The sequence below is a fragment of the Prionailurus bengalensis genome, chromosome A1, assembly GCF_016509475.1.
Source record: "Prionailurus bengalensis isolate Pbe53 chromosome A1, Fcat_Pben_1.1_paternal_pri, whole genome shotgun sequence".
In the NCBI taxonomy this organism is placed as follows: domain Eukaryota; kingdom Metazoa; phylum Chordata; class Mammalia; order Carnivora; family Felidae; genus Prionailurus; species Prionailurus bengalensis.
Window position 1 is genome coordinate 224922743 of NC_057343.1, and position 21594 is coordinate 224944336.

The window sequence follows — 21594 nt, forward strand, 5'->3', positions numbered from 1 at the left end:
ATCATATCCAGGTAGTCGAAATTATTTGATCTTCAAATCTTATTTAGATTTCCCCCAGTTTTACTTGGATGAATGTTTAGTTCTATGTAATTTATCACCTGTGTATGTTCATGTAGCCACACCATCGTCAAAATACTGAACAGTTCCAACATTATGAGGATCCTTCCTGTTGCTGTTTTATACGCCAATCTCACTTACTTCCATCTCTTCTCCTTGAAACTGGCAATTACTAATCCGTTATCAGTTTCTAAAATTTCATCAACTCAAGAATGTGAAATGAACAGAATCTTACAATATGTCACCTTTTGGGATTGTTTTTTTTTTCCCCCACCAGGTGTAATCCCCTAAAGATTCATCCAACTTGTTGCATATATCAACAGGGTGCTTATTTTTATTGCTGAGTAGTATTCCATACTATGAATGCACAGTAATTCTTTAGCTGTTTTTCCCCAGTAGAGTTCATCCGGGATGTTTCCAGTTTGTGGCTACTACAAATAATGTTGCTGCGAATATATATGGATATTGGCAAACACGGTTTTAGGTGAACATACATTTTCATGACTTTAGCATCAATGCCCAAGAGTACAGTTTGCTGGGTTGTGTGGCAAATGTGTGTTTGGTTTTATAGAAATCTGCTAAATGTACACTTCCACCTGTGGTGTACAAGTGACCTAGTTTCTGAGTGTTCTTGCCGCATTTAGTGTCACCACTGCGTGTTTTAATTCTTAGAGATTACTTTTAGACATCACACAGTCCTCATTTTCTGAGTATGTGTAGCTACTTACCATATTTCCACTTATAATCTCAATGTAAAACTGCTACTCAGAGGCCAGAATCCTAACATATTGTTAAAAGTCCGTATACATTTATAATCTGCCAATAAGGATTCTCAGGTGAACACGGCAGACTAATTCTATTAAGTTTTCTAGTATCCCTTGAAGAACAAGCTTTGCTTAAAGTTGCATCTGCATTTCCACTTGGAAGTAAAATCTTTGTCGTTAAACAGATAGTTGACCCTCAGTAAGTGCAATACCTAAATAATTGAAGTCATGACTAAAATTAAAGACTGAAAATTGCCAGTGCCTCCATAGTCAAGGACCAAAATGAATGCAGGATTACACACAGGCTTACTTGATTGTGGAAATATTTTGTTTGCTACATAACATGAATTAGTAGTGGAATCTTTTCCAGTTAGGCAGAATAAAATATCAAGTATGCACTATTAGATGATTCATCAAGTACATTTTATGAATAAATGAGAGCTCTTCACCCACTAATTTTACAGTGATGTTACATAGCCCTTAATAGATGGTTGTCTTGTTATTCCTAGATCAGTTTTCATTTGGGAATAACTAAAATATGATATAAATGTATCTAATTATGCAAACAGTATTTTAATAAACATAAAAGAAACCAGCATAATTCGTCCACTAATTTTACTACCTCAAAATACAATATTTTAAAGTTACACTTTAAAGTACACTTTAGGGGCGCCTGGGTGGCTCAGTCGGTTAAGCGTCCGACTTCCGCTCAGGTCACGATCTCGCAGTCGGTGAGTTCGAGCCCCGTGTCGGGCTCTGCACTGACAGCTCAGAGCCTGGAGTCTGTTTCAGATTCTGTGTCTCCCTCTCTCTCTGACCCTCCCCCGTTCATGCTCTGTCTCTCTCTGTCTCAAAAATAAACAAACGTTAAAAAAAAATTTAAAAAAAAGTACACTTTAATTTAAAAAAAAACAGCAAAATAGGCATATTTTGATACTCATTGTAGAAAGATGATCATGTTGGTACTGTTTATAAGAATCTAAAGGAATGAAAACTGAGCCTTGGAGACCAGTCAGGAGACTCATTAATAGTCTGTGTAAGAAATAAAAAGGGCATAAATGAATGAAAATGGTTTGAACGTGCTGTTTTGATGCCATTGATAATTTAATGTCAACTCACCCACATTCCAACCTAATCACAAACCACCCCACCTCCCATTTCCTGAATCATCATGTAACATGCAACATATGTCCTCACCATACCTTTAACTTTACCCCATCATTGAGTCCCCGCTTGATCCTTGATCATCAACCCGACCCAACCCCGATTATGTGAGTGTCAGCGGAAGCTCTCCACAGTGTTGACAGCACAGAAAGAACTATATTAAAATATTGGAGACCAAATATTCTACTTCGGCCTCTCATTGGTACAGTTGTGGTCATGGGAAAAAAGCAAGGGTTTGATAGATAAATCCAAGAGTTAAATTTAGTAGGATACGTCTCTCATAGCATTCCATAGGTTTTGAAGAATGACCTTTTTCTGTGTACAGAGCATGTGCTAAATGTTACCACACACTAAAATTTGTTTTCCTGAATTCACAGGTACCTCTGTTCTACAGGTTACAGCTACTGATGCAGATGACCCTACCTATGGAAACAGTGCGCGGGTGGTTTATAGTATTCTCCAGGGACAGCCCTACTTCTCCGTAGACCCTAAAACAGGTTAGTGCATCTATGTGCAATGTATGTGCAGATGTGTGCTACAATAAAAAAGAAACCAATATTTTTATCTCTGTGTACTTTCGTGCTTCGGAATTGTTATTTTAGCACATTTTAAAGTGTCCTCACTTTTTTCTAAAATGAGGTAACTGAATCATTGAAGATAAAATAACTGCGTTGCTTAATATTTTGATTATCCATCATTTATACCCATGCCAGTAAAAAGTTGATCTTTGCATATCCCTGCAACAATTACTCTCTGCTTAAAACAAATGTGGAGTATTACATCAAGTGAGATTTTCAAGTGTATTTTTTATATTAATTACATATTAGTTTTAAGTCTTTGCCAAAAAGGGTAAATATTCATTGGACGTTTCCCTATTTTATTTGAATTTTATTGTCACATAAGTTGTCATATATTACATTGGGGGAACTACTGTGTCTAGAACTGACATTTTTTCGTAGTTGGAAATTTCGTCACTCTTCAAATATTGCCTTATATTAGAGAAATTAACTGAGAGTGAAGACAAAAACATAGAAAATGTTTTTTTTTTTTCAGGAAAAATAGGTATTCTGCTCTCTTTCCTCTCCTTTTTCTGTCCTAAACAATGATAGCGTGTTATGTGATGTCAAAATGGGAATGCATTATAGGATCATGTTACAGCAGCATAATCTAAAAACCACATAAAAGTTCGTGGCCCCATTGACAAATAATTTGTTAATAAAAATGTGACTAAACATACATTGATTTTGAATGTAGCCAAATGTCCAGTAAGAAATGAGTTTCACATTTTACTCATAGTTTAAAGATAGTCATGAGGTACAGATGAAGAGAGAGATCCAGGATATTCCAGAGGTTCCTAAATCCTTTCTAGTTACATTAGATTCATTCTGAATCAGATTAACATGTGGGATTATCAAGACGTAATGGACACAGGCACATAACTAACACAGAAGAAAGCTATGTTTGGTTGTAATATCCCCTTATGCTCACATAATGACATGGCATACAAAACATTTTTTAAGGGACCCTGCTTCATAAGTTTATGCATCTCAGGTTTGTTTACCACTATCTTAGATGAGGTACATCCAACTGAAAAGATGCTAGCACATTCCCAGTAACTAATACCATTTGAACGCTAAGAGTATTGTCAGGATCATGTTTTCAAGAGAATTCCACCAGGTTATTTGACTTCTTTCTTCCCCCGGTGTGCTCCCACCCATAAGTAAGTATATGGGACAATAATGGATCTCAGGCATACTGTTAATCCCTTAGTTATTATAATTTATGAAGAAAATAATGAAGAATATGTTCAGAGCTAGGCAAAAGCAGAATACATACATACAAGTAGATCCTTGTATTATATGCATTATAATTATAAAATAAATATATAATAAAATGAGGTAAAAACTAAAAATAAGGAGATGATAAAAAATAATACAATGTGAACTAAAATAAGTATCAGATAAGCAAATTCTTGAGAGGTCTGGGGGACCCAGTCAGGTAGGCATCCGACTCTTGCTTTTGGCTCAGGTTATAAGCTCATGGTTCATAGGTTCAAGCCCTGCATTGGGCTCTGTGCTGTCAGCACGGAGACTGCTCGGGATTCTCTCTCTCCCATTCTCTCTGTCCCTCCTCCATTCATGATCTCTCTTTCTCTCTCTCAATACAAATAAAGAAGCTTAAAAATATAAATAAAAATATTTTATTTTTTAAAATAAAAAATCAGCAATAGTCAAGAATGGCATCTATGTATGAATGATACTCATATGAGTTTTTACCACTGCTAACAAAGACTATTAGAAGAGTTATCTGGTAAATATAGATGTACTTATATTTCGAGTTGAGTCAATTTTCACACAGCCTTCATATATTTTTACCCAATAAATAATGAATATTTCAAAGAAAAGTATAACATTTCAGAACATTTCTGTTGTTAAATTCTATGTTTAATTTGCAGGCACATAAAAAATGAGACTAAAAAAGCCTACCTTTTAATTATATACAAGAGCATACTAGATATTCTTTTCTTTTCAACACTTTTACAGCATTTTAGATATCAAAGGGTTTCTGCTACATGTTTCTAAAAAAAGGGTAGACATTGGGCTTGAAATCTTTCTCAAACACTTCTGCCCTGATAACAGACATTCCACACGTAAGAGGACAGTGATGTTATACTGTAATTAATATAGTATAGTGCAGTAATTCTTAATTGTTATTTTTCTAAAATACTAAGGTTTATTCCAGAATGATTTAAGGATGCTTCATGATCAAATCCTAGGATGTTACGTAATATCATGATAAATTGGTCAAGTGACTTAAATTATATGCCCCTGTGTACTTGCATAGAAATTTAGAATAACAACTAAATCCAATGAGAAACTTCATGCAATGTTCTTAGCCCAGTCCTAGGAAAGATATAGGTAGGTAGTCAATTTCTAGTGTCCCTCCCCTTTTAAAAAAAAAATGTTTGTTTATTTTTGAGAGAGAGACAGAGTGCGAGTGGCGGACGGTCAGAGAGACAGGGAGACACAGAATCCAAAGCAGGCTCCAGGAACTGAGCTGTTGGCACAGAGCCCAATGCAGGGCTTGAACTCACAAACTGTAAGATCATGACATGAGCTGAAGTCAGACACTTAACCAACTGAGCCACCCAGGTTCCCCATGTCCCCACTTTTTTTTTTTTAAGATTAAAAAGAGTTTCCAAAATTGCATAGTGTGCCATCACAAGGGTTTGAAATAGTCTTAACTGAAACAGGAAAAAAAATTGTTTGAAAGAATTTTTAGTCCACATTAACTATACAAAATGTGAATTCTACATATTATATATCGCTAAATTACATTTTTCAGGCATTTAAAGAAAGTTTTTTAAGTATTCTTATTAAGAAAAATATACTTTTAGAAAATGTGGGATGACAATTTAAAAGAAAGTAAGTTAAAAAAAATAAATCAAAGGAAGTAAGTTAGACGTGAAAATAACCAACATTTTATCCTTAGAAATGACTGTCCCAGCTGAAAATAGTGTCTCTAGATGAGATAAAGTGACATGCTGTCCAGGAAACAATTGTCATTAATGCACAAGTCCTGACCCACAATAGCTCTGATTCTCTAAAAAGAACTTTCCTTAACATCTTGTAGCAGAAATCAATCAGCTATAAAAATGCACTCAGGGGAAGGCCTCAGTGAGTTTCTTAGGATGTAATTGAACAAGGCTTTCAACATAGTTTCTCAGGTGTGCATGATGTAATTAAAGTCATCAGCAACTTTGTTTCTATTTAACCTTTTCAATTTTATTTTATTTTAACAACGAACAAAAAATTGCTTGTGGAAGATTACTATATATTTGGTTAAAAGATGTAAAGCATCTTTAAAAGTTTTATGAATTTCAATGTTAATTTTGCATAATTCCATATGAAACTCTACTTGAGAATGACTTTATTTTCCCAAACGCAATATTTTGCTTATCGATAGCCAAGCAGTTAAAATATTTAATTTATGGTCCAAAAAATCTGCAAAAGGAGAAAATTTGTCCATAGCAGAATATATTTTGTCAATTTGTCTCATCCAATAGCCCTCTCTAATTGATATAACAATAATAATTGCACAAATCGTTGTAGATACATTTTCAAATAAGTTCCTACAATTAGCTGCACATAGACAAAAATAGTGAGCCTAGTGCTGAAGAATTTGTTTCTTTAGAGAAAAACTAATGCATTAATTCAGAACTGTGTCAGGTTTCCTAATTACTGAAAGAAATTATGTATCACTTTATTTTTTTTAGAGAAGAATTCTAAGAAGATCCTGAAAGTGTAAGAGTGTATGGGGTTTAACACAAGAAGTCCATTTTATTGTATTTTTTTAAAATTTTTTTTTAACGTTTATTTATTTTTGAGACAGAGAGAGACAGAGCATGAACAGGGGAGGGTCAGAGAGAGGGAGACACAGAATCTGAAACAGGCTCCAGGCTCTGAGCTGTCAGCACAGAGCCCGACGCGGGGCTTGAACTCACGGACTGTGAGATCATGACCTGAGCCGAAGTGGGCCGCTTAACCGACTGAGCCACCCAGGCGCCCCAAGAAGTCCATTTTAGATAGCATTTAAGAAATAGACAGTTGACACCAGTGGTTGTTCACTCAATAACAATTTCCCACTTTGTTGGTCCTATTAGAATTCTAACTTTGCTCATTGTAACAGCATACTCACTTAAGAAGCTAGATTTCCCAGCCTCCCTGTTGCTCTCGTGACACACTTCTAGCCAGTGAGCTATAAAAGAAACACCACTAGAGGCTTTTTGATATCTCTATATAGGTGCCAATGCTTCGTCGTTTTGGTTTCCCACCTTCTGGATTTACACATATGCATAATCCCTGGGGGTACAGCAACTATCTTGTAATCGTGGGACAATGAGCACACAAGGTGAAAGTCGCATGGGAAAAACTGGTGAGCAAAAGCCTGGCAGTGAAGTCACTCTGAGTAATTTTTTTATGTGCAAACACATGCAGTGCTGATACCTGGACTTTTGTGAAACGAGCTTTGCAGACCGGTAAATCCCCTTCCCAGCACTGTGCACTTCCCACACAGGCAGAGACATGGAGCTCCTAGACTACTTTTATTCCTCTCAACCCAGGACACATGGTCCAGAGAGAGAGCGCGCAGTGCTTTCTGTATTTAAGGAGTCATTTTCAGTTCCACTGCCAATACTAAGCTGGAAAAGGAGATTGTTCACACTGACTTGAATGTCAAAAGGTACATTAATTGTTGATATTTGGGGGGGATCAGAGAATAGAACCAAAGATAATTTTCTCTGACACGCCACTGAATATGCATATGTGAAAAATAATTTTAACTGCCATCAAGATGTAGTAAGTAAACTATATACAGTATAGACGTCAGATAACTCTCCTACTACCGCCTAGGTCCATCTGTACTGTTACAAATGGCAAGATTTCATTCTTTTTTCAAGACTGAAAAATATTTCAGTATATTGTATTATTGTATGTGTGTGTACACACACACACACACACACACACATATATGTTACAAATGGCAAGAGTCCATTCTTTTTTCATGACTGACAAATATTTAAGTATATTGTGTTATTGTATGTGTGTGCATATATATGTACATATATACACATATAAATATATATGCACACACACACACATATAAACACATATATACATATATATGCATATATATATGTTACAAATGGCAAATGTTCATTCTTTTTTCATGCCTAATATTTCAGTATATTATTTTATTGCATATATATACATTACATTTTCTTTATCCATTCATCCGTTGATAGATACTTAAGATGTTACCATATGTTGGCCTTTGTCAATAATGTTGCAGTGAATATATATATATATTTTTTTTTTCTTTTTTCAAATATACATATATATTTTCAAATGAATGTTTTTGGTGTTTTTTTTGTTATTATTATTTTTTTTCAACGTTTATTTATTTTGGGACAGAGAGAGACAGAGCATGTACGGGGGAGGGGCAGAGAGAGAGGGAGACACAGAATCGGAAACAGGCTCCAGGCTCCGAGCCATCAGCCCAGAGCCTGACGCGGGGCTCGAACTCCCGGACCGCGAGATCGTGACCTGGCTGAAGTCGGACGCTTAACCGACTGCGCCACCCAGGCGCCCCGGTGTTTTTTTTTTTTTTTTTTGATAAATATCCAGAAGTAGAATTGCTGGATCATCTGATAGATTTAATTTTAGCTTTTAGAGGAAACTTTATCCTGTTTTACATAGAAGCTGTACCAATTTTACATTCACACCGACAGCATAAAGGGATTCCCTTTTGTGTACATTCTCACCAAAACTTATTTCTGGTCTTTTTGATAACATTCATTCTAAGAGGTGTGAGGTGATAGCCCATTGTGGTTTTCATTTGTATTTCCCTGATGATGAGTGATGTTGTACATCTTGGCCACCTGTATCTTGGCCACCTGTGTATCATATTTGGGAAAATATTCAGGTTTTCTGCCCACTTAAAAAATCAGTATCACTAAAACACATTATATTAGTTTGAGGTGTACAGTATAACTATTTGCCACTTGTGTCCACTGTGAAATGATGACCACCGTCAAGTCTAGTCACCATCCGTCGCCATAATAAGTTGCAGCTGTTTTGTGTGTGTGTGATGAGAATTTTCAAGATGGACTCTCCTGGCAACTTTTAAATGTGCTCTGCCCATTTTTTAATTGGGTTGTTTGGCTTTTTCTTTGCTATTGAGTTGTATGAGTTCTTGGTGTATTTTGAATATTAACTCCTTATCAGACATAGGACTTGAAAATATTTTCTCCCATTCCATAGGTTACCTTTTCATTTTGTCATGGTTTCCTTTGCTGTGCAGTTGCTTTAGAGTTTGATGTAGTCTCACTTGTTTATTTTTGCATTTGTTGCTTTTTTTTTTTTTTAAATCATCGGTCGGATTTTAAATGATGTGACTGTCTTTTATTTATTTATTTTTTTGAACGTTTTTATTTATTTTGGGGACAGAGACAGAGCATGAACGGGGGAGGGGCAGAGAGAGAGGGAGACACAGAATCGGAAACAGGCTCCAGGCTCTGAGCCATCAGCCCAGAGCCCGACGCGGGGCTCGAACTCACGGACCGCGAGATCGTGACCTGGCTGAAGTCGGACGCTCAACCGACTGCGCCACCCAGGCGCCCCGCATTTGTTGCTTTTATCTTTGTGTCAGAGTAAAAAAAAAATCATTGCCAAGACCTATGTCAAGAAAGATATGGCCTATGTTTTTTTCTAGAAGTTTTGTAGTTTCAGGTCTTATGTTCATCTTTTTAATTCATTTTGAGTTAATTTTTGTGTATGCTGTAAGAAAGCAGTCCAAATTCATTCTTTTGCATGTGGCTGTCCAGTTTTCCAAACACCATTTATTGAAGACACTGTCCTTTTCCCATTGCATATTTTTTGCTCATTTGTTATGTATTAATTGACTATATATGTGTGAATTTATTTGTAGGCTCCCTATTCTGTTCCACAAATCTATATGTCTGTTTTTATTTCATTACAATATTGTTTTGGTTACTATAGCTTTATAATGTAGTTTGGCTCGGGTCATTATCTTGTGGTTCATGGATTTGAGCCCCGCATTGGGCTGTGTGCTGACTGGTTATGATTCTGTGTTTCCCTCTCTCTCTGAGTCCCCGCCTTGTGTTTTTAATCTCTCTCTCTCTCTCTCTCTCTCTCTCTCTCTCTCTCTCTCTCTCAAAATTAAATAAACTTGAAAAAAAATTTTAAAAGATCGCTTTGGTTATTTTGGGTCTTATGAACTTTAGAATTGTCTGTTCTATTTCTATGAAAAATGCCACTGGAATTTTGGTAGGGATTGCACTGAATCTATAGATTCATCCTTTGGATAGGATGTATAGTTTAACATATTGATTCTTCTAAGCTATATCATGAAATGTATTTGCATTCATTTGTTCCTTCCATGTTTTTCACTAATTACTTACAGTTTTTAGTGTATGGATCTTCTACCTGCTTGCTTAAATTTATTCCTAAGTATTTTCTTCTTTTTTGATGCAATTATAAGAGTTTGTTTTACTAATTTTTCTTTCTGACTTTGTCATTACGGTATAGAGATGCAACAGATTTTTGCATATTGATTTTCTATCCTGCAACGTTACTGAATTCTTTTATTAGTTCTAACCATTTTGTTGGAGTCTTTAGGGTTTCCTATGTATAACAGCTTTTCGTCTGCAAATAGTAACAGTTTTACTTCTTCCTTTCCAATTTGGATGCCTTTTACTTCTTGCATAATTGCCCTGGTTAGGACTTCTAGTACCATGCTGAATAAAAATGGTGAGAGTGGGTACCCCTGTCTTGCTCCTAGTATGAGAGGAAAAGGTTGTAGCTTTTTCCTGTTGAGTATTGTAGAAGTGCCGAGAACACTGAGTTCACCTTTGGCCTTCCATCTTGTTTTCTCCTTCTGGTGCATAGATGATACCATTTTAGATAAGTAATGGAGATCCTCTGACCCACAGATGGCACAGACTCACGTAACTACCCTGTGACCTCACTACCATGGCCATAATTCCTTAAGGACTGGGGGCTAAGGCCCAGGTAGCAACAGAGAATAGGGGCTGAGAGTAGCTGCTCTGGGTCATCTAACTGCCTGATTGCCCCATCAGTAAGTTACCCTGAATATAACTCTGCATAGTATTATGGAATGGCTTGCTTGGTTTTTGGGTATCAAACTATCTTCTCAGTCTGGCCCTCCTCCAACTTGTAATAATTTGCATACTTAGCAAGATACTGGAAAAGAAAACAAGCATGAGTAAAAAGACCAGGCCAGGCTAAAGCTCCTTGTCATGACCAGGGTGAGCAAGCGGGGGGCGGGGGGGGGGGCACCTGGGAGCCCTTTACATGTAGGGGAAAAACCAGGTTGGCCAGCCACCTCCATGTGGGGAATCTTGGTCAGGATTTCTGGGCATTTAGGACCAGTATGGCACCCCCCAAACACATAAGGGATTGTTAGATACTCTATTCAAAATAGTAGGGAAAAGGCAGTAGAGAAGGGAAACTGATCAAGCTATTGCAACCACAGCTTGGTCATTGCCCCATGCCTTAAGGGTCACCACAGAAAAGGAATTATGAGTAAGGAGAGCATTGGAACAGATCCAAGAAGCATTGGCTCTGGAAAGAACATACAAGCTGCATGTTCCTCTAATACAGACCTCATGTCCAAAAGAATTCAAAAGCAGGAAGAACGGTTAGAAATTATGGCATGTAAGGTGTATGGGCACAGGTTACCACACACTAGAGAGAGAACTATTATATCTCAGGAGAACTGGGACCGGAAATCATGAGATCCCTGGGGTAATGACTCCTCTGATGAGGATATTATCATGGAGTGTTATGGAAACTGGTCTGGATCACCCAGCAGAACCAAGCGGCACGCAGAGATCTTGGAAGGCAGGAGGTTTATTTTACACCTGTGGGCTCAGAGGAGCTCATTCTCCAGAGGTCTGAGCCCGGAGCATAGCAGAGGGGACAACTTATAGTCTGTTACTTCTACATTCCTCATCAGTAGCAATTTGGCCCCAGAGGCAAGCAGGGTGGGAAGAAGAACCTGGAAGGGGAGTCTTCAGTCAGGGGCTGGAATTCACCTGAGTACTGTCGGCCAGCTTATAACAGATTTTTTCCCTATCAAGAGGAAGAAAATGATTTCCAGGAAAGAATTTTGATTCAAACAAAGACCCAGCCCACTCATGAGCCTGGGAATAACTGAGAAGAAATTCCTATTAGTCAGAAAACAATGAGGGAACATTCTGCAGCTGAATTGGTGGAGCTAACAGGCACTTTAAGCAAAAGGGCAGAGAAGAGGCTGCTGCTTGTGTGTTACCACTCTTGGATACTGCAGGAGACGGTGTTATGTTAAATGCATTTCAGATGTTAACAACGGCCTCAGCCACTGCTGGACCTCCCTTGTGACAAAAACTATATACCCCAGGCATGGGTGAGAATAGCAGGTGCTTAGCTAATCTGATCGATTAGGTAAATGCTAGCATCAAGATAACCTGGACTAGTGAAGGGGCTGTGTTCTCCCCTCTGTATCGCTGGAATTCTATGGAAGAACTAAAAGAAATTATACTTTCAACATGAATGAGGGGCGCCTGGGTGGCTCAGACAGTTGAGCGCCTGACATCGGCTCAGGTCATGATCTCGCAGTCTGTGAGTTTGAGCCCTGGGTCGGGCTCTATGCTGACAGCTCAGAACCTGTAGCCTGCTTTGGATTCTGTATCTCCCTCTCTCTCTGTTCCTCTGTGTCTAGCTCGTGCTCTGTGTCTGGCTCAAAAATAAATAAACATAAAAAAAAACACAAACAAATGGCAATGAATCATGCCATTTGCACTCCGAATTCTAGAAGCCTAGACAAAGAATTGTTTTCCTCTAGTATGGAAGACTCTATCTTAAAGTGAGCCCCAGGGGCATGGTACAGGACTTCAGTATCTTGCCCCTATGGTTAATGGGTCCATTGTTACAGTGGGAACTATGGTGACTAACTTCACTGAAATGGAGAGAATCCATAATGAGGGAAATAATTGAAAAACAAATGACTTTACTGATGATAAAATGGTGACGATGGGGCCCATCAAGGTCTCTTATAAACCGTGGTGGCAAGATCTAATGCTGTCTTGGACCTCAAAAGAAAATATAAGCAGACAACCCAGTCTGGTCTTTCTAAACCTATGGAAGGAGTTGCCCAAAGGAAAGCAGTTTACTCCCTTGAAAGAAGGCTCAAAAAACCCAGATGTGTCACCAAATTACTCTTCCACTAATGGAGGAATTTCAAGGGTAGATATCCCAGACCCCTAGAGAATAGGGATTAGGCCCAGTGTTGTCCTCTAGTGCGTGCAGTTGGGGGAAACCAGAGGTCCCATGTGGAATTAACCATTTATTAGTCTTGCACTAACAGACTGAAGTAGCCCTACTAGGCAACTAGAGCTGAATGCACAGCTATCTGTGTGTGCATAGGGAGAAATAAAGTCTATTCATGGTGGCAGGGGACAAATTATTAAGGTCTGAGGAACTAGTCTCTACCTAAAGATCACCAGGCTTCCTCCCCATTGTTTTCTAGTGCATATTTCTCCCATTCCTTAGTATATTCCGGGCGTAGATGTTCTACAGGATCTCGATCTAAACTACAATGGCAAATGAATTCAGGTTGCATAACTTGGGATGATTCATCCTTTCTGTCTCAGCAGCTGTGCCATTACAGGAGTGACTGTAAGGTGACTTAAAGTCACATTGTTGGGAGGTAAATACCAACAAGTTCCATGGTCCAGGCCAATCAGTAAAGTTTCTGGGCATTATCTGATCAGATAGTACAAAAGCGATGCCTAAGGCTGTCATGGATTGAAATACAAGCCTCCCCAGTCCCTAAAATGGTAAAGGAATTACAGACTTTTTTGGTTTAATAGGATTGTGGGAGACCTTATATTGCCCATCAGACAAGATATTAAGACCCTCATATTCCTCGGTTGAGATGGAAAGCTGAGACCTGGGACCTGGAGCAGCTTGGAGGCGGTGAATAATAGCTCTTCAAGTCTGCAATAAAAAAACGGCCTCCAATAAAACTACATTGCAAAAAAAAATGGGGAAGAGGCAGAATGGAAAGAGTAAAAAAAGTAGAAAAGGTAGAGCCTGATGAATTCGTGGTGAAAAAAGTACTGACTGACGTGTAGTGAATGGAAAGGTGGAGTATTTCCTGAAGTGGAAGGGATTTACAGATGCTGACAGTACTTGGGAACCTGAAGAAAATTTAGATTGTTCAGAGTTAATTGAAGCATTTCTTAATTCTCAAAAAGCTGGTGAAGAAAAAGATGGTGCAAAAAGAAAATCGTTATCTGACAGTGAATCTGATGATAGCAAATCCAAGAAGAAAAGAGATGCTACTGATAAACCAAGAGGCTCTGCCAGAGGTCTTGATCCTGAACGAATAATTGGTGCACAGACAGCAGTGGAGAGTTAATGTTTCTGATGAAGTGGAAAGATTCAGATGAGGCAGACGGTGGTGATGAAAGAGGCAAATACGAAGTGTCCTCCGATTGTAATTGCTTTTTTGTGAAGAGAGACTAACTTGGCATTCTTGTCCAGAGGATGAGGTTCAGTAATTGTTTGTGTTGCTTTTTATGTATGAATATATATTATATATACATATATATGTGTATATGTACATTTGTATACATATGTATATGTATATATGTATATGTATATATATGTATATGTATATATATGTATATATTATATAGGTAATCTGGGTATTGTTTTTTTGATTTATTAATGTGAATAGATAACATTCAAATGAAAAATCAAGTTAGATATGTGTGTCTTGAAATAGTATTGGGGGAGTTGTTGGGGGTTTTTGCATCTATAGCACTGGTTACTTTGAACAAATACAAGCTTTCTGTAGTTGCTTCCTTTATCAGAAAATAATATTTGAGACCAGATATTATTCCCCTGCTTTAGAGAACACCTTTTCTAAATATTTTTCTAAATATTTTTCTAAAAATTGAACTAACCTTCATAGTTGTTTCTCAATCAGAATTTGTCTTTAACTCCTATATGCCTGAGAACCATTTTGGGTTTTTTGTTTATTTGGGGGGGTTTTGTGTGTATACTTAAAATACATACATGAATGGTTTTCTTTTTTATTTTCTTTTAACATTCCCCCAAATAAAAACAGCATTTTATAACCATGGATAATCCCATGTTTCTGGGACGCCATCATTTTCAGCAACCTAAGAAATATATCACTTACACTGAAATTTTTCCTGAAGCCTTAACCTTTCAAATTTTGCAATTAATTGGGCAATTTAAATATGATGTAAGCAATGAAAATTGGAAATTTGAAAGCAGCCATATCAGAAATCATGTCTATAGTCACACAAATGCAAGTTTGTTGGCAAGATCCCCAAAAGGAAAATTTTATCACTACCAACAATCTCCCCACCTAAATGAGAAAACTAGACAAGTCCTGGTGTGTTTTAAGTAGGTAAAAAAAAAACTTAGTTAAATGGACATTTAAAGGTTCTTTCTAGTCAACCATTCCTTTTCAAGAAGTTGAAATCCCTGTGCTGCATTGACTAAAAGAAGGTCATGATGCATGGAATGTTGAAGACTTGTTCATGGAAACCTGATCATAATCAGATGGTCAGAGAGAGATGCTGGCAATTTAGCACCTGCTGGAATAAATGGGGGGACAAAGAGCACCTGCATGGCTCAGTGGGTTAAGCATCCAACTTCAGCTCAGGTCATGATTTCACTGCTTGTGGGTTCAAGCCCTGCGTTGGGCTCTGTGCTGACAGTTTAGAGCCTGGAGCCTGTTTCGGATTCTGTGTCTCCCTCTCCCTCTGCCCTTCCCTCACTCACTCTCTGTCTCTGTCTCTCTCCCAAAAATAAATAAACATTAAATTAAAAAAAAAAATAAATTAAAAAATAAATGGGGGGACAGACCTCTGTGATCTAAACTCTTGACCTTCATGTTTTTTCTTTACCCCAATACATACCTTATTGTCAGCTTAATCTTCTCAGTATTTGAGTTACTCGTTCAGGAGAAACCAGGAAAAACAGTAAGTTTGTAGTCAGAATATTGTCCAGCTGTATACTATTTACTTTATTGTAAATACCGGTAGACCGTGGCCAATAGTTTTATATTTCTTTAAAACAAAACAAAACAACAACAAAAAGATGGGAAGCTAATAGAATTGGCATGCTAACCAACAAGAGGCTTTCTCAAAGGCAAGGAAAAAAAGTACAGGTCCTGAGGGTATTAATAATAGATGTGAGATGTAAATTAGATGTAGATTTGGCTGGGGCTTGTGGCAATGACAAAATGAGAAATCAATTGTGGCCGTAACGATGTTGGGGGTGGAGTGTAGGAGTCCTGACCACACAGACTCTATCTTAGACCCTGTGTCCTTTTCTCCACTCTGGCCCACGGATGCTGCCCCGTGAGGTTACTGATAGAGCTACCCTCACGCACACAGATGGTGCAGCTTTAGTGAACTGCCCTGTGATCTCAACACCATGCCCCTCATTCCATAAAGGCTGGGGATTAAGATCCAGATAGGAACTGAAAATGGCTGGGTAGCGCTCTGAATCATCTGTCAGCTCACTTAATTGCCCATCAGCAAGTCACCTTGAATAAAACTCTGTAAATGGTATGGAGTGGCTTGCTTGGTTTTTGTTTGTTTGTTTGTTTGTTTGTTTGTTTTTTATAATAAAGTGGCTTCTCAATCTGGAAGATAGATTACTGACCCTTTTCCACCTTGTAACAGATGTGATGTTAGCTGTGGTTTTGTCATATTTTTTATGTTGAGGTATGTTCCCTCCATGTCTACTTTGTTGAGTTTTTAACCATAAATCAAAGTGGAATTTTGTCAAATGCTATTTCTGCATCTATTAAGAGGGTCATATGATTTTTATTTTTCATTTTGTTACTGTAGTGCATCCAATTGATTTGTAGATGTTGAACCATCCTGACGTTCCTGAAATAAATCCCACCGATCATGGTGTGTGATTCTTTTTTAATGTCTGGCTAAATTTGGTTTGCTAATATTTCCTTGAGGATTTTTGCATCTATATTCTTTAGGGATATTGGCCTATCATTTTCTTTTCTAATGAGGTCCTTATCCAAGGATAATGCGGGTGTAAAATGAGTTTGGAAGCATTCTCTCTTTAGTTTTTGGAGAAGAGTTTGAGAAAGATTGGTATTAACTCTTCTTTGAATTTTTGGTGGACTTTTCAGTGAAGACGTCTGGTGCTGGACTTTTGTTAGGAGGTTTTTTATTACTCATTCAGCCTTTTTAGTAGAAATTGACCTGTTCATATTTTCTATTTCTTCATGATCCAGGCTTGGTAGATTGTATGTTTCTACAAATTTATTCATCTAGGTTGTCAATTTTTTGGCATATAATTTTTATAGTAGTCTTTATGATCATTAGTATTTCTGTGTCATCAAGTTGTAACACCTCCTTTTTTCATTTCTCATCCAGCTCTTAGTTTCACTGATTTTTTTTTTCTATTTTTAGTGTCTATTTTTTTTCTCTTCTGACCGTTGTTATTTTCTTCTTTCTCCTATCTTTGGGCTTTGTTCTTGTTCTAGTTCCTTGAGGTATAAAGTTAGGTGTTTTTTGTTTGTTTGTTTGTTTGTTTGTCTGAAGTTTATCTTTTTATTGAAGTAAACATTTATCTTTATGAGCTTCTTTTTAAAACTACTTTTGCTGTATACCATAAATTTCGGTATTTTGTATTTCCATTTTGTTGTTCTCAAGGTATTTTTAAATCTCTGCTTTGATTTCTTACTGAATACTGAATATTATGTTATTTAATCTCCACAGATCTGTGCTTTTTTTTTTTTCAGTTTTCTTATAATTGGTTACTAGTTTCATATCATTGTGGTTGGAAATATACTTAATGAGAATTTCATCCTCTTAAATTTCTTTCGGCTTGTTTCTGGTCTAATATATCTATCCTGGAGAATGTTACATGTGCACGTGAGAAAAATATATATTCTGTTGGATGAAATGTTCTGTGTATATCCGTTACATCCATCTTGACTAATGGGTTATTTAAGGCCAATGTTTTCTTACTGATTTTCTGTCTAGATGATCCATCCATTGATGTAAATGGGGTGTTAAGGTCCTCTACTATTATTGTATTGTTATCTATTTCTCCCGTTAGGTCTGTTAGTATTTGCTTTATATTTGTTGGTTCTCCATATGTTCTCTTATATGTTGGGTGCACAAATATTTACAAATGTCACCTTCCCTTGTTGGATTGACCCTTTTATCATTACATAATGTCCTTCATTGTTTCTAATTGCAGTTTGTGTTTTAAAATCTATTTTCTCTTATGTGAATATAGTTACCCCTGCTTCCTTTTGGTTTCCATTTGCATGGACTATCTTTTTCTACTCCACTTTCAGTTTGTGTCCTTACATCTCTTGTAGCCAGGGTATAGATGGGTCTTGGTGTGTGTGTGTGTGTATGTGTGTGTGTGTGTGTGTGTCTGCATCTGTGTTTATCCACTCAGCCACATTGTGTCTTTTGATTGGAGAATTTAGTCAATTTATATCTAAAGTAATTATTGATCCATGTATACTTTTACCTATTCAGTTAATTGTTTTCGGGTTATGTCATAGTTCCTTTCTATTCTTGCAACCGTCTTTGGTTTGTTGGCTTTCTTTCGTAGTATGCTTTAATTCCTATTTATCTTTGTGTAGCTTCTATAGGATTTTGTTTTGTGGTTACAATCCGGTTTACATATAACAGCTTAGGCCCATAACAGTCTGTTTTAAATAAAGAATGACTTAAGTGTCATTGGATTCCCAAACTGTGCTTTTAACTCCTCCACACTGCCAGCTTGTTTCTGATGTCACATTTTATATCTTTTTATCTTGTGTATCCCTTAAGTAATATTTGTAGTTATAATTATTTTTACTACTTTTGTCTTTTAACCTTAATAGTAGCTTTATAAATGATTAATCCACTACCTTAACTACATATTCACCTCTCCAATGAGAATTGGTCTTTTATATATAAATATATATTTTGTTTGTTTTGTTTTGCTAATAAGTGCCCTTTCTTTTCAGCTTAAAGAAGTCCTTTTAACACCTTCAACATTTCTTTTTTACTCTTGTTGCAAATTTTGAATTTTTAATATTAGTATTATTTTTTATTATGTTGTGTAGAATTTTATCATCTCTGGTCTTCTATAGACACCTTTTTTTTTAATTTTTCCATTTCTGTCATTTGTGTAGCATTATAATTTAGGATTTTCTCAAATGATGGACATAAAATGTAACTCCTCTGAGAAAACTAAGTGTTTTGAGCATCAAAATAAAGAAAAAAGTCATTAGAAAGTTGCAGGGTCACCAAGAAACCATCACCAAGAAAGGAAAAAAAAAAGTTTTCTATGTATATAATTGAGAAACAAATTCTTGGAATGCAAACTCTTTGAGAACTCCCATTACTCATGTTTGTGTCTTCTATAATGATTAGTGAACTGTGTGATCTCTAGAAGAAAGCACTATTTTTATAGGAATGCAATATGATTTGAAGGTGGTTTCCAAAATAACACCAGTTTCTAATAAGTACTTTAATTTTATTTATTACCATAATTATTTCATGTTTCAGAATTTTCCCTGTCTTTCATATATTGAATTTAGACAGGTTGTATATCTGAATCAGAAAAGAATAATGAAATTGTGATTTTAAGAATATTTTTGTTCTATTTTTCTCTCATTTTTTTTCTTTTTCTTTTGCTGGAAGTGTCTAACTCTTTTAACTTTATGGCATAAATCCTTCCTTTAAAATACAAATAAATGGCTCAAACTCCTATCTCAGAGTAGTGTGGGAAGAAAAGTGTTCTCCTCAGTATTCTGAATTTTCCTGAGATGAAGAAGAGAAGAGAAGAGAAGAGAAGAGAGAAAAAAGGAAAAGAAAAGAAAATAAAAGAAAAGAAAAGAAAAGAAAAGAAAAGAAAAGAAAAGAAAAAGGTGGGGTGGAAGCTTCCCCCCCGCTTACCAGGTCCTAACTCCCAATTTTAGCTCTGCAGGGAAACAGAGTCCTCATTCCTTTGTTGCCCCAAATGCTTCTAATACAGGAATTCGGGGTGGTCCAGATATTTTCTGAAGGTTGAGGGTATGTGAAAGATAATTATGATCGATGCGAAAAAGAATTAACTTGAAACTCAAAATTAAATATTACAAATTCTTCGTTAAAAACTGTGCCATAGGAGATTTAAACTACTGTTTTTATTTCAGAGGTGTCTCATTTTTCCCACTCTTCAGGCAACGTTTTTCTTGCTTCCATCTTTTCAATATCTTTCAGAATATTCCACAGAAGCTTGTTGTTAATATGTAGAGAAATAAGGACGTTCTTTTGCCTCATGTTTGTTCATCTGGCATATACAAGCAGGTTTCAACCTTCTAGAGATACATGAAGTAGGGACTTTTTCCTGAAGAGGAAATTGTCTTTCCAATCACCAGCCGCCTGGCCAACCTCACGCATCTTTTGAAATATTTCCAACTTTGCTATTTCCCAAAGTATACACAGCTTAATATTTTAGCCATTTTTACTCATTTTTATGTATTTAACACCAATTATTTAATTACTTATAATAACCTACAACAACCACTGTTTCTTCTCTTTGTATTTCTTGACCCTTATGTTTCTTCAACTTTTTTATTTTTCTCACCGCATTTCCTCACCTTAGTCATCTGTCTTATGTTTTTCTAAAATTAGCATATTTCCTAATTTTTCCTTTGAATCTGATAACTAAGGAGTTTCCCAGAGTGAGAATTATTTAAAAAACATAGTTATGCGGCAACAAGACCCATGGGATATTCTTGTGAGAAAAAAATTAAAGCCCTTCCTAGTGGGGATATTCAGGTACACAAATACATGCACAGACCTATGAGTCCCCCAAAATGTACTGACAGAAAGGCTTTGCCATTGGCACATCCACGCTTGCAAAAGACTCACAGGAGACTGTCTTTCTTAGTTTGTGAAGCGTTCATCCAAGAAGTAGCATAAGTATTAAGAGATGAGGGCTTTATGGTCTCAATCCTTTTCTGTGCAGAAGTCGTACAGGCAAACTTCAGAAAATGAAAGTAAATGCAAACATGCCATATAAACAGCTTTTAGAAAAAATATATGTATGTTATTAAATTATATTCATCTTATACATGTAATTTTTAAAATATGAGTCATATATAGTAGGGCCCACAACTGACACTCATTTCATATTCTTGAAGCATCATTCATTCATTCTGTGAAAAAATACCTGATGTCTTATATATGACATTTTCTGTTAACTGAGCATTTATGATTTTACTTACAGTGTTACTGGCATAGCTTCGACACACTCACGATGCTCCGTTTCCTCTAATATCATCACTTGCAAACAAATCAAGCATCATTTTTATGCCTGTCACAATAGTTTATTGTTGTCTACATCCCCCCAGTGCTGCCAAACATGGGTGAGCTGCTCTCTCCAGGTCTGCTTGATTAACTGATCGATGGGAGTGGCGACGCAAAGGAACAGTCTTTTGTTTAAGGCACCTGATGGCTCTATGTAAATATAGTCAATAAAATTAACACCTTGGGCTTTTCCAAGTTTAATTTAAGACACAGAGAAGTTGAACTACATATATATATATATATATGGCTATAGCTCTCTGTCTTCATGCTGTCTCACTATTTTTTTTTATTATTCACATTTGTAACACATCCTTTTCAGGAATAATAAAAAAAAAGATGATTCTCAATGTGCAAAACAGAAAATATTTGAGTAGGACAGGAGAATATAATAGTCAAGAATGCAATAATTTTTTGAAATGTGGAGTCTAAAGATTTGATTTTTTTTTTCAATCTCTTTCATTATCTCTCTTTCTCAATGAGCTATTCTGGGACATTTTTTATGGACTACCTCAACCAAATTCATGATTTTCAATAACTATATTGTAAGAAAATGAGCATATATACATACATACATACATATATATGTATTTGTTTCTTAAATATATATGTGTGTATATATATATATATATATATATATTTGTTTATTAAATT

At 36.4% G+C, this 21594-nt stretch overlaps 1 protein-coding gene and 1 pseudogene across 5 annotated transcripts in view; both read left to right on the plus strand.

The window, feature by feature from the left end:
* CDH18 (cadherin 18) overlaps positions 1-21594 on the plus strand; it is a 1036719-nt gene that overhangs the window by 798822 nt on the left and 216303 nt on the right. For all 5 annotated transcript variants that reach the window (XM_043600791.1, XM_043600792.1, XM_043600798.1 and 2 more), the window contains one exon: positions 2363-2482. In XM_043600791.1, coding sequence (XP_043456726.1) covers positions 2363-2482 — 120 coding nt within the window. The remainder of the gene's footprint in view (positions 1-2362; positions 2483-21594) is intronic.
* LOC122495097 lies at positions 12429-14130 on the plus strand (annotated as a pseudogene).